The following is a 17169-nucleotide window of genomic DNA, read 5'->3' on the forward strand; positions in this document are numbered from 1 at the left end:
TGGTAATAAAATATATCTGATATCATATAGCCTTTACATTTCCCGTTACCTGCTTCCGAAATCTGTCAATAGATATTATCAACGATGACATGTGCGACCAGCAGGCACTGTATTTGCTGCACATGCGAAATCTACTGCAAATGTGAAATCTACTTCAAAAGTTTGATGCATTTTTTTTTAACATGTCGAAAACCAGCAACATTTCTTACGCTTCCATTGACCATAGAATTCTCTTTTGACGAGCTCTCTGTATACCACAATGCTTTGCGCGGTGGTGCATACAGTACGGTATATAAAACTGTACGGTGCACTAAATATTTAAACAATGCGCACACACATATCCCTTTTATAACCAAATAAAAGCCTACACATGCTTTGTTCCTCTCATTCCAAAAAATATATTTTAAAATACAGTATATATTTATTCCAGAGTAGTCCATATAGCAACCATTTGTAAGTTTGTCTATCGCGTGCATTGTCTCTTTAATTCTATTTTTCGTTAACTTTTTAAGGTAAGGCTCGTTGTTTTTATAATTTACCAATGCACAATTAATTTAATTAAAAAACAATTGTATTGGTATTGTTTTATTTTGTATTATGAATTTCGTCGTGTAAATATGACAGTATTTGCTTGGCACATGAATAGGTTATCAAAAGGAAAACAACACGGAATTCTATTTATGGCAAGGTCGTTTTTCCTTTTTTTTTTTTTTTTTTTTTTTTTTTGGTCAGTGTTTCTCAAACCCAAAGAAACCCCAAATCAAACCTGGTCAACGAACACAAGTTTTTCTAAAGTGCTGTACATGTTTACATTCACCAGATTGTATATAGTGGTGTCTGTGTGCTTTTAAATAATATTTACCTGACAAACTCTGCCTTTACCTTAAGTGTAATAGGCATTTAGTTATTAAACACTGCGGCCTGCTGCTTATAGTGGCATAACGTACCGCAACGGAGCGATCTGATTGATAGTAAACGGTTGTGACGGTGTGTAATTCTCGTTATGTTGAGGGAATTATAATGTTTCTACCTATTATAAAATGTAAAATAAAATTACCTTAAAGTACAGATTTGTGATATGTGATAAATGCAGAGTCTTGGAGCACATCTTGCAATGACTACCTCATATTGCAGTGTAATCAGTATTGTGTCAGTTGAGGTTTTAGGGACCGCTAATAATACCGGTACCATTACATTCTAAACAACAAGTGAGCCTGTGCTTTCATCATTAATATGACATCTACAGCTCATGAAACCACTCAATAATTAACTACGTGTTGATATCAGTGATGATACTACAAAAAAAAAAAAAAAAAAAAAAAAAAAAATCCACCTTGCAATTCTAGGCATTGCATTGTTTGTTACACTACTTCCAATGCAGCAATCTTTTTAAACAACTATTATTAAAACAAGAAATATAAACAACAGTTATGCCATCAGTAATTTTATTGACCAACTTCAGACATTATTACCAGGAAACACACATTTATTATATATATATATATATATATATATATATATATATATATATATATTATATATATATATATATATCAGTTTATAATCAATTTGTTTATCAAAGTGATTTTGAATAATTTTTTTTTAATTTATTTTATTCTTCTCAGGTTGCAGTATTATAATGTAAGGTTTGGGAGCAAAAATACAGAAAAGCAAACCAAAACTAGAAGCTAAAATTGCAAATATTTCTACAGCTACTGTGTACTTCCCGGGTGAACTGATGTAAACTGGTATAAAGGTAATCCAAATGGCACTGAATATTAGCATGCTAAATGTAATGAATTTTGCTTTAAAGTTGTCTGGCAGCTTATGAGTCACAAAAGCAAGCACAAAGCACATGGCAGGAAGAAATCCAATATACCCTAACACAGCATAAAATGCTGCAGCAGATCCCAGGTCGCACTCTAAAATGATTCTGTCTATGTAGAATCTCATGTTTTGTTTGGAAATGGGGTGGGTAATGTTAACCAAAGTGTGCATATTAAAGCCTGAATGAATGGGAATGCAAAAACACTTAACCGCTGCTGGGTGGGCCCACCATTTCATTATATTTTCACCAGGAAGTGTAGACCTAAACGCCATTAACACGACTATTGTTTTCCCCAGAACCCAAGAGAGACACGGGACAAATGTGATCCTGAAGGCAGTGTGGCACAACATGCAGGACCACTGGGAGGGCTGGCCAATAAAAGTAAGTGAACAAAGGAAACACAGTGCTAATGAAAACAGCAGAAGGAAAGCTCAGAGTTATTAGCTTTAACAATGGAGGTATCTCTGTAACGCAAGAAAACAAAAGCAACAGTGTTAGTTACACAAGCTCTGCAGACTGAAGATATCACTAAAATCATTCCCAGAATTTCTTTGAGAATTCAGTCAGTATTCCAGCGGGCACCTAATGCAATCTATGGAATCTACAAACAAAATGACAACAGTGAATGTGCTGTAGATACAATAGATAGATAGTGCATAATGTATGCTGAAAGAAACTCGATATGCTGGTGAATAATAACTTGGCATTACCGTTATTTCTGATTTCTTACATATTGTTTAACCAAACCTCTGATATGCATTTAGTATTTTTTGTGTTTATTTTTAAGATGTATCATATTTTATAGGCATGTCATCTTATAAAGACATAACATCAATCGTACATTTTAGAAGCATAGTGATTTACAAGGGCATGCAGCTCTGTCTGATTGCTTTTTTACTTGTATGCAGTTACCTGTCTCATTGCTGATTTCTCCTTCAGCACATAGTATGCAGTCAAAGCAACAAACAGGCTTTCCTTTCTGAACAGCCTTCCGAGTGCCTGGAGGACAGCTCTCACTGCATGCTGAAGAATGTTCTCTCTTGGGTTGGTTCTGTAAAAGGCCTTAGAATACTCAATACAAACTCCCTCTGCTTTGATAAAAGCTGCCATTCCAAGGCTTCTGTAATCATTGTCACTTCTAATTGCTGCAACCCAGGTCCATCCAAAATGCTTCACAAGCTTTGCCAATGCAGTAGAAAATAGTCACTTGGTATTGTTCTGAAAAATGCAGGGAATTCTTGTTTGTTGCTAAGACAGGCACAGGTAGCGAAGGGACTAACCTGTAAGAAAATATAAAAGGCACTGCATAACAGAAACCAGATCATGCTTCTTTTACACAATATGTTATGGTAGACTGTTTGAGTAGAGACACAAATCTTGTATTGTCATGTTTCTTATAATCCAAATACTTAAAAAAAAAAAAAAAAAAAATGTTAGCGGCTCCAAGTCGATTGTTGTAAATACGAATAATTTAAATTTACTGAAAATTACAGCTGTGACCTAGTTTGGTTGTTTGTAACAGACTGTTTAGTGTTATAGTAACTTTTTTGGCCACCCATTCATTGAATAATGTCCTGCACGCAAATATGAGTTTATTTGCTCTAGAAAGATGAAAAAAAAAAACAAAACAAAACAAAACAAAACAAAAAAAAACCTATAAGTATTATCCTAAAAATAATATTTTTGTTGGGAATCAATAATATTTACCATCTCTGCTACTTTTTTAGGTGTTACCACTAAGTGTTAGTTAGCATTTTACAGGTTCTGGAATGTTGTTAAAGGCATGCCTAACATCATAAGTTCTGGTGTGAATCGTAAAGATTCCTCCAATTATAATGTTTCTGTATTTTGCAAACTGCTAGTAAGAGCGGCATCACAAAATGCTTCTGTACACTTCTTTCAAGAATCAGGCTCACAATCGTTTATATGCTATTTGATGGGTTTATATTGAATGTTAACTCAAGGTTGCTCAAATGTACATGTGGTACATTTTGAACTGCCAGGGATATTGTTCTAACTCCAAAAGTGAGCTAAGTCTTTGAATTTGCCTGAGGAGAACAAAACCTCACATAGGAGTTTTATATCATTCCATTTAATTTTTAAATGGGGGATTTTACACAGAGAACTGTAAAAAAAAAAAAAAAAGAAGCTATTTCTGTATTTTATTTGCAAATTGTGTCAGCTCTGCATTATACTGTTATAGGACAGAAGTAATTGTATGGTGAGCATAGGAGCAAACTATTTGCCATATTATTCATAACAATCATGTTTTCATAGCTATAAACGACACACTGACATTTAATTTATATTGCAAGTCAAACTAGCAACCCAATCTGGCTATAAAAAAACAAAAAACAAAACAAAACAAAAAAACAGTTGTTGACTACTCTGAGACTGCATTCCTGCCAATTGAGCCAGAATAGTAAAAGGGACTTTTTCAAAGAGAAAATAATAATAATAAATAATAATAATAATAATAATAATAATAATAATAATAATAATAATAATAATAATAATAATAATGTTAACCTAGACGATGTTTAGCATTCATTGACATACTATCGCAATACTACCTTTGCACAGTCAATACCCATGGGCATTACTGCCAAAAACTGTTCCGTAATCTCTTGTAATGCCCTCTGCTGGGTATTGCTTAAGTAGTAGAAATGTGAATTATGTTTGCTCCAGGTCACACTATTCCATCCCTAAATTTAACAATGCCTTCTCTGCTTTAAAAAGACATCCTGTTGTAATTAAAACAAATCTGTACACAGTGTGTATAATGGTAATCTGCTGTTATAGCTCTTATCAGCCTGTAGGTTGAAGCACAGATTCAACACCCCTGTCTTGTTACAATTTACCCCATGTACTCAGCAAGTTGAAACTTGGGTTAAGTTGTAACATCTTAGAAGAACATAAACCTAGGTTGGCACCGAAAAACAAATTCTCTGAGTAGCAAATAGAAAAACAAATAAAATCATGGAAGGAAATCCATTTTTTTCTCAAGCAAACTAATTAACAGTTTTTCTTCCCTGTGTAGAGTGCTACAGGTGCCTGCAATTTATAAAGCAAGGAAGAGAAACATCAGCCATTTTATAATAATAATAATAATAATAATAATAATAATAATAATAATAATAAACGTTATGTTATATTGCACCTTTAAAAGCAACATCTCAAAGCGCTTTACAAGCAAACAAAACAGAAAATAAAAACAGTCATAAAATTGCCTTTCTATAAAAGTAGGTCTTTAAGCTAGATTTAAAAGCATTAAGAGTGGCAGTATCTCTGCTTTGTTTTATGTAACTGGTGGGCAGTGCCTAGCAACATAACCTCTGTCTTGTCACAGTTAAGATGCAGTTTTGTGACATCCAATTCTTAATATCAGAAATGCAATCAGCAAGCACAGAGGCAGCAACATCAACGTCAGATTTATTATGCACATACATTTAGGTGTCATCTGCATAAAAATGATAATTCAGGCCATGTAATCTAAGTATGTGGCCAAGGGGACACATATAAATACTAAATAGTAGAGGGCCCAAAACTGAGCCATGTGGGACAGCAGATGTTACCAGCCCAACTTCAGAACTAAAACTGCCAAGAGATACAAAATGACACCCAGTAAGATAAGACTGAAACCATTTTAATGCAATGCCAGAAATTCCAAACAAACCTTCTTACCTATCAAGTAGGATACCATGATTTACAGTGTCGACTGCAGCACCAAGATCCAAAAGAATTAAAATGATAACGCACCTGAGTCAGCTGCCGTAAGAAGATTGTTTGTAACTTTAACAAGGGCAGATAGATAGCAATTTAATTGCAAAGTGACAGCTCGCTGTAATATTTTAGCAAGACAGGGCAGATTCGAGATGGGATATTAATTATTAAAATTATTCAAAGCCGTGTTAGCTTTGCAAGATTTGCAAGACAAGAACGAAAAAGAACAAAGTGAATAGGATCCAGTAGGCATGAGGTGGGTTTCATTCGAAGGACAAGATCATTAAGAGATTCAGAGGTAAGCAGTGTGAAACATGAAAGAGAGGACCCAGCAAAACCATGCAAACTAAAAGACTATATAGAAGCATTATGACAGGAGGTGAGAATGTTCTGGCGAATGTTATCAATCTTGGTTTTAAAAATATTCTAATAAACTGTTGCATAACTGACGTGAAGCTGGTAAAGTAATAAAACAGTTAGACTTTAATAAGCAATCAGTGGTAGAAAAAAACAGGTATCTGGGATTACTTAGATTATTCTCAATAATATTTGAAAAACAGCTAGATCTGGCTGTTGCCATAGCATCCCTATATACAACCAATGATTCTTTCCATGTGCAGATGTACCATTGAACCAGAGTCCCGCCACCTACTGAAACTTCAGACACACTGTTAACATCATAACATTATACTTTTTTTAGTATGCAACTTGTATTTTTAGTATTTAGTACGCATCTTGTATTTTGTAAGAACTTATAATCAATTAAATTGGTATGAGATTTAAGGAAATGATGTGGAAACAGAGTACCATAAAGGATTGTAGTAGCCTTTGGTGTGTCAAAGCGGGTTTGAGGGCATTTTACACATCATGTGTTTTCTTGTATCCTTGTCAGAGATAATCTTCTAATCCCAAAAGTGAGCTAACTGTTTGAATTTTCCATTAGGAGAACAAAACCCCACATAGGAATGTTTTGAACAAAATATTTACCTGACATTTATGTCAAGCATTTCATTTTATTTTTTAAAGGGAGGGCAAGGCAAATCCACAGTACTCTAAAATTTTTTTTAAATAAATAAATAAATAAATAAAAATAAATGTTTCTTTGTATTTTAACTACAACACAGTCTATATGGCTAAATTATATGTCTAGTATTTATTAGATTATTTATAACACATTCATTAATCATTCATCGGAACAATACAGTTGAACCGAGTGCATTACCTCATCTTTAGGCTCAAACTAATTTCTGAAATAAACTGGTCTGTAATTTCGTGTAATTAACTACAGTTACAGATTGGAATCAAGCTTGCCCAGGACACAATGCACCATTCCTAAAATAAAGAATGTTTTCTTATTTTAAAGAGCCCTGTCTGCACTTACTATAATTAAAAGTGTGGTAACTGTTGTTTTAGCTCTTATTAGCCATTGCGAAAAAAAGTAATTTTCTGAAAATAGCAATATAAAAATAATAATGAAAGAAAATCACAGACCCCCATATGTTTCCTAAAAATGAAAATGATGGATGCAGCTTATACAAATTAATTTACGTTTGCTTGTCTTTTCACATGGTTCTTTATAAGTAATAATCAAAGTGAAATCTTAAAGATCTCATTAGACTATCTAGTCTGTGTCACAGATGTAAACTTGTGTGCAATTTATAAAGACAGAAGAGAAACTTAAGCCATTTTGTCAGTTTTATTAGGCAACTTCACACACATTGTTAACAGCACAACATTTGTTTTTAGTAGGCAACTTGCATTTACTGTCTCTAACAGCTTATATTAAATTGAATAGCTATAATATTTAAGTATTTCATATACAGAAACAGCACCAAAATAGATTTCAACAGCCTATCGGTATGTCAAAGTGATTTTGAGGGCATTTTACCCATCATGTGTTTTCTTGTATTCTTCTCAGGTTTCAGTATTATAATGTAACATTTGGGAGCAAAAATACAGAAGAGCAAACCAAAACTGGAAGCCAGAATTGCAAATATCTCTACAGCTACTGTGTACTTCCCAGGTGAACTGGTGTAAGCTGGGATGAAAGTGATCCAAACAGCACAGAATATGAGCATGCTAAATGTAATGTATTTAGCTTCATTAAAGTTATCTGGAAGCTTCCTGGCCAGAAAAGCGAGCTCAAAGCACATGGCAGCAAGAAACCCAATATACCCTAACACAGCATAAAATGCTGCTGCAGATCCCAGGTCACATTCTAGAATGATTCTGTCTTTGTAAGATCTCATGTTTTTGCTAGGAAAAGGAGGGGTTATTGCCAGCCAAAGTGTGCATATTAGGGCCTGAATAAATGTGAATGCAAAAACACTTAACCGCTGCTGGGCTGGCCCAAACCATTTCATAATATTGTTGCCTGGAAGTGTAGACCTAAATGCCATTAACACGACGATTGTTTTCCCCAGAACACAAGAGATGCACAGGACAAATGTGATCCCAAAGGCAGTGTGGCGCAACATACAGGACCACTCAGAGGGCTGGCCAATGAAAGTAAGTGCACAAAGGAAACACAGAGCTAATGAAAGCAGAAGAAGGAAACTGAGCTCAGAGTTATTAGCTTTAACAATGGGGGTATCTCTGTTACGCAAGAAAACCACAGCAACAGTGATAGTTACACACACTCCACAGACTGAAAATATCACTAAAATCATTCCCAGAATTTCTTCAAAGGACAAGAATTCTATTTCCTTCAAGATGCATTGATCTCTTTGAGAATTCGGCCAGTATTCCACAGGACACCTAATGCAATCTATGGAATCTACAAACAAAATGACAACAGTGAATATGCTGTGCTGTAGATAGATAGAAAGCAATTAAAGATATTTATCAAAAAGAAAACTTGAAATCCTGGTAAATAATAAATTGGCATACTGTTGTATGTAGAACACACACATATATTCTGATTTATTACCTCTTTTCAACCAGTCATTCACATGTTTCAAAAGGACAAATACTAACTGACAAGGTAATGCAGTTACCTGTCTGATTGCTGATTTCTCCTTCAGCACATGGTATGCAGTCAAAGCAACAAACAGGCTTTCCTTTCTGAACAGCCTTCCGAGTGCCTGGAGGACAGCTCTCACTGCACACTGATTTAGGTATCTAGAAGACAGTGTTAAATCTTTACTCTATACTTCTAATGTAAATTTGGGTTAGAACTAATGTTGATAACAATGGGTTGCATGAAGCTACAAATCAAAGCCTTAATATTACATTTTTAAAGTGTAGATTCTTATTTACAGCTTGTTTTGCCAACCTTACCTTATACTCGCCACCTGCCCAGGTGATACTTTTGTTGCTCATTTGAAATGGTTGTCTTTCTGAAGCATCATAGTAGCCTACATTAACTATTTCTGCTTTTCCTTCTTTATTGAGCTGCCAGTTTACTAATTCATATATTGCTACTGGATCTCCGTTTTCATCAAAATAGACTTTGTCACCATTTTTGGAGGTGAAATTTACAGTTTTTAATTGTTGTAGTACCTGGAATAAACAAAACAGTTGCATGAAGTTAAATATCATATAATTACCTGCGTGAATATAGTAATACCGTACCATATTCTCTATTAAACTTTCTTTAAACCACTCAGTTGTGTTAAAAAAAAGACACAACTTTTTTCACATTTGTGTCTATCAGAATAAGAGACATCTTTGATTGCAGTGGCTTTCAGTCAGAAAAAGAAGAAAAAAAATCTAGGTATATTTTATATATATATATATATATATATATATATATATATATATATATATATATATATATATATATATATATATATATATATAGTAATTTTAATAAAGTAAAAAAAAAAATCTTACCTGCCAAGGTTCAAAATTAATATTTTTCCCACAGTTATTTTTGGTTGACGGATTTGGGGATTTTTTGCAAGATAACAAATCATGGATTGAATTGGCTACAGCATACACTGCCTTGTACACAGTATTGGAAATTCGTAGCTGAGACACATCTGTATAGGGATTTTGCAAGTCGTATAAATTCTCTGACCCAGTACATGGTCTTCTGCTGGAAGTTGTCATTGGATCTGGAAAACTACAACTAAATATATTTTCCCAGAACTCTTTCAACAGAGGATTGCTAAGAATATGGGGTAGGCTAATGTTCAATAGAAACTGTTTTAATCCAGGAATAACAGATTTCCTTATTCCAAAACCTATTGCCCCACCTAGAAATCCATTTCCATCTTTTGAGAGAAACTCTGGATCAGTGACCCAAGATTCACTGCCAATCCACTGAAAGCCAGTAATGTTCTGATTGGATAGCTCTCGGAACAGAACCACCATTTCACCTGATGCAATGAAAGCTACAATGACCTTTGCTGTGGCTTTCTTTAAGGTGTCCACAACTTTAATAATTTTCTCTCTTGGGTTGGTTCTGTAAAAGGCCTCTGAATACTCAACACAAATTCCCTCTGCTTGGGCTGCTTTGATAAAAGCCGCCATTCCAAAGTTTCCGTAATCATTGTCACTTCTAATTGCTCCAACCCAAGTCCATCCAAAATGCTTCACAAGCTTTGCCAGTGCAGTGGCCTGAAAATAGTCACTTGGTATTGTTCTGAAAAATGCAGGGAATTCTTGTTTGTTGCTAAGACAGGCACAGGTAGCGTAGGGACTAACCTGTAAGAAAATATAAAAGGCACTGCATAACAGAAACCAGATCATGCTTCTGTGAAAACTTTCAATTTTATTTGTACAAGGAGTTATTGTCCACCCCTCAAATTTTCATGTTACACATAATACAAAAAATACAAAATTTTTATATATATATATATATATATATATATATATATATATATACACACACACACACACACACACACACACACACACACACACACAAAAACTGACCAGTGATCTCCTAGATAAAGCAGGCGTTTAATATATTCAGGTTCACAGTGTGCCAGTTCAAATAGCACATGTATTCACAATATCTTCATTAGAAATTAAATAGATGTAATATTCTAGTTAATACATATATACTTCTAAAATCCCTACTATTTTAGCTATGATAAACAGTTTTCTATTGGTGATGGGTAAAGGCATTGTATGCCAAATACTTACCACTGGAATTCTGAAAGGGCCAACAACCCTGGAGATTGCAACAGAGGGTGATGATCCAGACTCCCCTATTATAGCAGGGACAAAGGATGGTTTGCTACAGGATCTATTGGATGAGAATTCAGCTTCCTGACCATTCATCAGTGTCAGAACAGCTTTTAAAGCCAGGGGTATGGACGCACATGAATCATAGATCTTGTAGCCCAGTGAAACATTAGGAAGTAGTTCTGTGCTGTTATTGATCTCTTCAATGGCAAAGATCATAGTTCGAGCAAATCGAAGTTCTCTGAAATCTAGGCTATGGAAAAACCAAAACAAAAAGTTTATTAGACATTACCATCACACTGAATAAAAATTTGACCATAGCCTTGAATCACATCAAATTAATAATTGCCATTGACAATATCTAATTATAATAAATTTGACTGCTAAAATACAGGTGCACTGTACTGAGGTAGAAGGACATTACCAACCTTTTGCATTTTAAAGGTTCTGGCATATTATTAAAGGTGTGCTTCAAACCATAAGTGCTGCTGTGGATAGAAAAGATTCCTCCAATTAAAATGTCTCCATCTTTGGCAAACTGCGGGAAACCTGTGGTTTCTTGTAGTCTACAAATAGGTTCTTCTGCCCTTGTCAACAGGATAACTGCTAGTAAGAGCAGCATTCCAAAATGCTTTGGAACACTTCTTTTGAGAATCATGGTACAGTTATATGATGTATTTATATTGCATATTTGGCCTCTGGGGAGTGGAAATGTACAGGTGGTACATTTTGAACTACAAGGGATACACAGTGTGCAAAATCCCAAAAGAGAGATAACTTAATTTGCCTCAGGAGAAAAAAAAAATTCTGTTCTGTTAGTTTACTTACGGTGTAGTTACAGTTACTTTTTACCCCGGGTTGGATTAATATAGAGTTAAAGATCATCTGTATTTACATTGGCCACCTCTTCTACGTATAAGATGAAGGAGAAAAAAAGTTTTAAAAAAATGCTAATTATGTACTAGTACTTTATTAGCAGAGCTACCTAAAGAAAATAATTCTGTGTAATCTTTTTTTCACATGATAGCAAGTTCCATAACTCATCAACCCTCCAACCAAAGGGGTGTCTAATATCTTGGGTGTATAAGAGTTTTATGGGTGAAAGAATGTTGAGAATACATGCAGTCAAAATAGTTAAATGTGATGTACAGATACAACAGAATTTTCCATTCATATTTTTTCAGTATTTTTTTTTTTATTAATGAATAGATTGTTAATGTGGGTGAAAGGTAGCTCATTACTGTGTGTTACAGGAAAAATGTTATGTCCTGATGAATATCGTACTGTATCTACCAGTGCACTTTATAAATGTGTATATATTTTGCAGATTTGGCATGGATAAGGTTACAAAACATCCCTGAAAGATCATTGTGTTTCCTTTCCAATTAGGCAGGCCGACCATAACAGTGGAAATGTATTGGTTTAAGTTACACACCAGTACTTTCATGATGTTCTGTAGCAAGAGTTTGTAACTTTTTAATTCTATTGCAATTGTTTCTGCTTATATACCCATTCTTTTATTCATACTATCCACAAAATACACACACACACATATTATATATATATATATATATATATATATATATATATACACACACACACACACACACACACACACACACACACACACACACACACACACACATATACATACATACATACATACATACATACATACATATATACATACACATGTAAATAAGAGAGATGTATATTCAATTATTCTACACAGCGAAAGATAATTAAATACTATAGAAACTGTTGTGCACAAAAGTTTTAACAATTAGATATTTACAGCGCATGGCTGCATTTTGATCTAACCCCATTGAAAGCAATTAAATAGGCTCTCTTAATTGCGGATAATTGTTTTTTGTGTCCCAGACCCCCTACAGGCAAAAGAGGAAGCCAGCACATACTACAGGGATCCTCAGCTGACAAAATAATGCTGAACAACCAGACGAAGATGATGAAAACTGAATCCAGCAGCTGAGCATTCCCTAGGCAAGTGGATTTTGACTGGCTTCCAACTAAACAGTTGTTTTTAATTGTGTCAGTACACAGATCACCTCTGCAGCAATACAGTGTCTCGATTGAAAACATGTCATTAGGTAATTTAAAAGAGTATTTACATGAAACACAATTCATTGATTTATAAACCTTATCGTGGTTAACATTCAAATTGTCCAGATGTTTATTGTTGAATATATTTACAGCGTACCATGTGAGTCACATATTGCATTTTTAATAATAATATTGTACCCTTTAAGATCATTTTAAGGCTGATTTATTATGCACTACATAACACTTTAGAAAGTCTAATGGTTCACAATATGATTTATATACAGAATGTTTTATAGGCAACAATATCCACTCTCCTCTTCCATATCCTCTCTCCTCTTCCATATCCACTCTACTCTTCAATATCCACTCTTCCATATCCATTCTCCTCTTCCATATCCACTCACCTCTTCTATATCCACTCTACTCTTCTTGCTTTCATCAAATGTTTTATTTATACATGGCATTTCACTTCCCCATAATGTATTGTTTAGTATTTTTCTCTGGTTTCAGTAAAATGATGTAGCATTTTGGTGCAAATATGCAGAAAAGTAGCCCAAAACTCGATGAAAGAATAGCAAATATTTCAACTGCAACAGTGTATTTTCCTGGTGAACTGACATACGCAGGTATAAAGGCTATCCATACAGCACAAAATATGAGCATACTAAATGTAATTAATTTGGCCTCATTGAAATTGCCTGGCAGTTTCCTTGCTAGAAATGCAAGAACAAAGCACATACAAGCCAAAACTCCAATGTAGCCCAATACACACCAAAATGCCAAGGTAGACCCAACATCACATTCCAAAATAATCTTTGAACTTTGATATTTAGTGTTTTTTGAAGGGAAGGGGGGCATAGCAATCAACCATATAGCACAGATGATAATCTGAACAGAAGTGCAAGCGGAAATCATAATTCTTTGTTGTATGGGTCCAAACCATTTCATGATATTACTGCCAGGCTGTGTGGCTTTAAAAGCCATCAGCACAACTACTGTTTTGCCAAGAATACAAGATATGCACAGTGAAAAGGTGATGCTAAAGACAGTGTGCCTAAACATGCAAGACCAATTAGCTGGCTGACCTATGAATGCAATAGAAGACAGGAAACACAGTGCCAGTGACAACAGAATGAAAAAGCTGAGTTCAGAGTTGTTGACACGGACTATTGGAGTGTTTTTGTAATGAAGGAACACAGCAAGGACACCAATTGTAAGGCAGGCTCCAAATAAGGCAATCACAGTTAATGTGGCCCCCATTTCATCATATGTAAGGTATTCAATTTCTTTGGATATGCATTCGGTTCTTTCAGCATTCGACCAGAAATCCTCAGGGCATTGTATGCATTCTATTGAATCTGCAGAGGAAAACAACAATAATAAAATGTGCTTATAAGAGTATTGAAGTTACTAACAGTTTATTTTGTCATCTATTGTTTAATGTGTTATACTAACATGCTTTACTGTGATACTTTTTTAGCCAAACATTTCTTGCAATGCTTTTCTATGCTTTGGTTTGTTGACTATGTATTTTATAAACATTTTTACACTTGTGAATGTGTTACCAGGATACAGGTAGAGTATTTCAGGCACTTTGAGCCAGGCTGGAGAAAAGGTTGTGACACAATCAATTAAACACATACCTGTCTGATCACTAATCTCGCCATCAGCACATGGTAGACAGTCAAAGCAACAAAGAGGCTCTCCTCGACGAATCCCTTTCCTTGTACCTGGGGGGCAACTTTCAGTGCATACTGAACTCGGTACCTTAAAATCAAAGCAGAGAGAAGTATTTTACCATCTAGTCTATAACAAAGATAATGATATTTAACTGACAACAACAGTAGGCTTTAGATAATAAAGTATAGAAAATGTAAATGGTTTTAAGCAATATTTGGCAATATCGGAATATAGGTAAATGATACTGTACTTAAATCAGTTTTATTTTTTAAAATTTGAAATTTAAATGTATATATTTATTTTCCTCTATTTATTTGTATTGTTCCTTACAAAGAAGTTACAAGAGGCTGTTTGCAGCTTGCCTTGGTTTGGTCGCCATTAAAATTTAACATGTTTTCGTTTATCACAAGCTCTTTGCCCACACCTTTGGATACATCGTAAAGCCCCACTGTGACAAAGCGAATAGTTCCATCTGTGTTTCTCTGCCAGTTCATCAAATCATAGGAGGCAATTGGGTCTCCTTTGTTATCAAAGTTGATTTCTTCTCCAAAAATGGTGAATGACACCTCTTGAATGTAATGCTGCAGCTTAAAAAAAAGAAAATGTTGTATTAATACACAGCACAAATATATTCTCTGTCTTCTAGTTGTACCCCTTTTGTTACATCAAAGTAAAAAATATTTTAAATAACAAAAGTAAGATGATATATATATATATATATATATATATATATATATATATATATATATATATATATATATATATATATATTATTCGGATATATATCAATGATTTATTTTACCTGAAAAGGCTTGATGTTTGAAATATCTGCACATGTGAAATTATCAAATGGTCCTTTGCCAGGCTCACAGTTTATCAAATTGTGCAAAGAATGAGCAACAGCATATACTGCTTTATAAACATTATAAGAGATTCTGAGACCAGATACATCTATGTATACACTGAATTTCTCTTCTATAGATTCATGGCCAGTACACAGAGGCAACTCTTTCACAGACTGGTCAGTGATGTTTGAAGGTTGAAATGCACATCCAAATATAGTGCTCCAGAGCTCCTTGACTAGAGCATTGTCAGGGTATAGCGATGGATGAACTTTAAGCAGGAAGTCTTTTAAACCAGGAATCTCCCCTTTGCGAATGGCAAATCCCATTGTACCACCTAGTGATGGGTAGAATTCTCTGGGTGAAAACAAGGAAGCTGTTATCCAGGCTTCGCTGGCTATCCACTGAATGCCTGTGATATTTTGCTGTACATACTCTGTCAGCAAGGGGTAGAGCTCCCCCTCTCCTCCAAACATTATGACCACCTTTGCAGAGGACTTCTTTATTATGTCTAAAATGTCAAGAATCTTTTTTCTGCTATACACTTTAGGAATAATTTCATAATAAGCGAAACAGACTCCGATTTTTTTAAATTCTTTATGTAGTTCTTGAAACGCAGATCTCCCATATTCATCATCTTCAGAGATTCCTCCAACCCAGGTCCAGCCAAAGTGCTTTACCAGCTGAACAATGGCTTTCACCTGGTAATAATCATTTGGAATAGTTCGAAAAAATGTTGGGTACTCATTTCTGTTGGCAAGGCAAGCACATGATGAGAAATAACTTATCTGCAAAAAATTATAAAAAAAAAAAGATTCAGAACAGTTTTTATATATATTGAACCAGGACCATCTGTTAATGGAATGGTAGTTATTAATATTTGAGCTGTTGTAACATATACAGTAGTATTGAGTTTCATTTTCGTGGTAATTTTGACACATTTTTATGAAGTTTTTATCAAGTTCTTGTTGGTTTACTTCCAGCGTTATTTCACTACTCTTTACTGTCGTTTTATCACAAAATATTAAAACTTATTAGGGATTTCATGAGGTCCCCAGAATCACATTTTCTATTGAACTCAGGTAGACCCACATCAGACTTAAAAATAACACCTACCATGGGGATTTTAAAAGGTTGCAGTGTTCTTGACACAACAATGGACTGCGATGATCCAGAGTCTCCAATGATGGCCTTCACAGGTGAGGCTCCAGAGCACATCATACTTGAGACTTCTTTGCGTCCATTAAGAACTGAGAGAGTGGCTCGTAATGCAGCCACATGTGTGGCACAGGAATCATAAATCTTATAGCCCAAGGTAATATTTGGAAGAAGACTTGGATCCTCGTTGATTTCTTTAATAGCAAATCTCATTGTCTGTGCCCAACGAAATGATCTAGAGTCAAAGCTGCAAAATAAATAAATGGTAAAAATATATATATATATATATATATATATATATATATATATATATATATATATATATATATATATATATCCCCAAGGACAAAAAAAAACACAAAAATTTTAGTAGCAGTGTGAAGCCAGTGTTGAAAAAAAAAAAAACAAAAAAAAAAAAAAAAAAAACAACATTTTGAGTGTGAAGCCAGTGTTGAAACCTGAAACCTGACAAAGCACAACTGCAAAAGTATGCAGGAAACAACGCTTCTTTTCTTAAAAAAAAAAAAAAAACCCTATGTGCATGCAAACATGTTCTGCTAAAAATAAGAGCTGAAAAACTATATTTAACAAAAAAATAAAAAAGTAAAAATAAAATTTAAAATGTAAAAAAACATGCCAGAAATCTATTCTTTCTTACCCTTGGCATCCTGAGGCTGCAGGTTTGTAGATATAGTTGAGTTCAGGAACCACTACCCAGTAATGCATGGGAAAGAGTCCTCC

The 17169-nt window shown here is 34.4% G+C and overlaps 2 protein-coding genes and 1 pseudogene across 2 annotated transcripts; all 3 read right to left on the reverse strand.

Moving 5' to 3' along the window:
• Nucleotides 1–1602: 1602 nt before the first annotated feature.
• LOC121323460 lies at nt 1603–5531 on the reverse strand (annotated as a pseudogene).
• A 1882-nt stretch (nt 5532–7413) lies between these two features.
• LOC121322713 (extracellular calcium-sensing receptor-like) lies at nt 7414–11156 on the reverse strand. The gene is made up of 6 exons (XM_041262928.1): nt 11116–11156; nt 10646–10940; nt 9386–10201; nt 8831–9052; nt 8548–8671; nt 7414–8327 (listed from the first exon to the last, which is right to left on the reverse strand). Exons 1-6 carry the CDS (start codon nt 11139–11141, stop codon nt 7414–7416), a joined length of 2397 nt encoding a protein of 798 aa, XP_041118862.1. The 5' UTR covers nt 11142–11156.
• A 2057-nt stretch (nt 11157–13213) lies between these two features.
• Nucleotides 13214–17169, reverse strand: LOC121322714 (extracellular calcium-sensing receptor-like). The gene is made up of 6 exons (XM_041262929.1): nt 17087–17169; nt 16387–16675; nt 15231–16058; nt 14791–15015; nt 14392–14515; nt 13214–14106 (listed from the first exon to the last, which is right to left on the reverse strand). The coding sequence occupies exons 1-6, from the start codon at nt 17152–17154 to the stop codon at nt 13214–13216; spliced, it is 2427 nt and encodes an 808-aa protein (XP_041118863.1). The 5' UTR covers nt 17155–17169.

This window comes from Polyodon spathula, chromosome 11 (genome assembly GCF_017654505.1).
Source record: "Polyodon spathula isolate WHYD16114869_AA chromosome 11, ASM1765450v1, whole genome shotgun sequence".
In the NCBI taxonomy this organism is placed as follows: Eukaryota; Metazoa; Chordata; class Actinopteri; order Acipenseriformes; family Polyodontidae; genus Polyodon; species Polyodon spathula.

Bases quoted from the DNA above. Each gene is read 5' to 3' on its own strand.
- LOC121322713 (XM_041262928.1), bottom strand. From the start codon at position 11,141: ATGCCAGAACCTTTAAAATGCAAAAG. The intron at 9,053-9,385 runs GTAAGATTTTTT...TGTTTATTCCAG, and splicing joins TTAATTTTGAACCTTGGCAG to GTACTACAACAATTAAAAAC. The intron at 8,328-8,547 runs GTAACTGCATTA...TTTTGTTTGTAG, and splicing joins AGAAATCAGCAATCAGACAG to ATTCCATAGATTGCATTAGG.
- LOC121322714 (XM_041262929.1), bottom strand. From the start codon at position 17,154: ATGCATTACTGGGTAGTGGTTCCTGAACTCAACTATATCTACAAACCT. The intron at 16,676-17,086 runs GTAAGAAAGAAT...TTTATTTTGCAG, and splicing joins GCAGCCTCAGGATGCCAAGG to CTTTGACTCTAGATCATTTC. The intron at 16,059-16,386 runs GTAGGTGTTATT...AATTTTTTGCAG, and splicing joins AACCTTTTAAAATCCCCATG to ATAAGTTATTTCTCATCATG.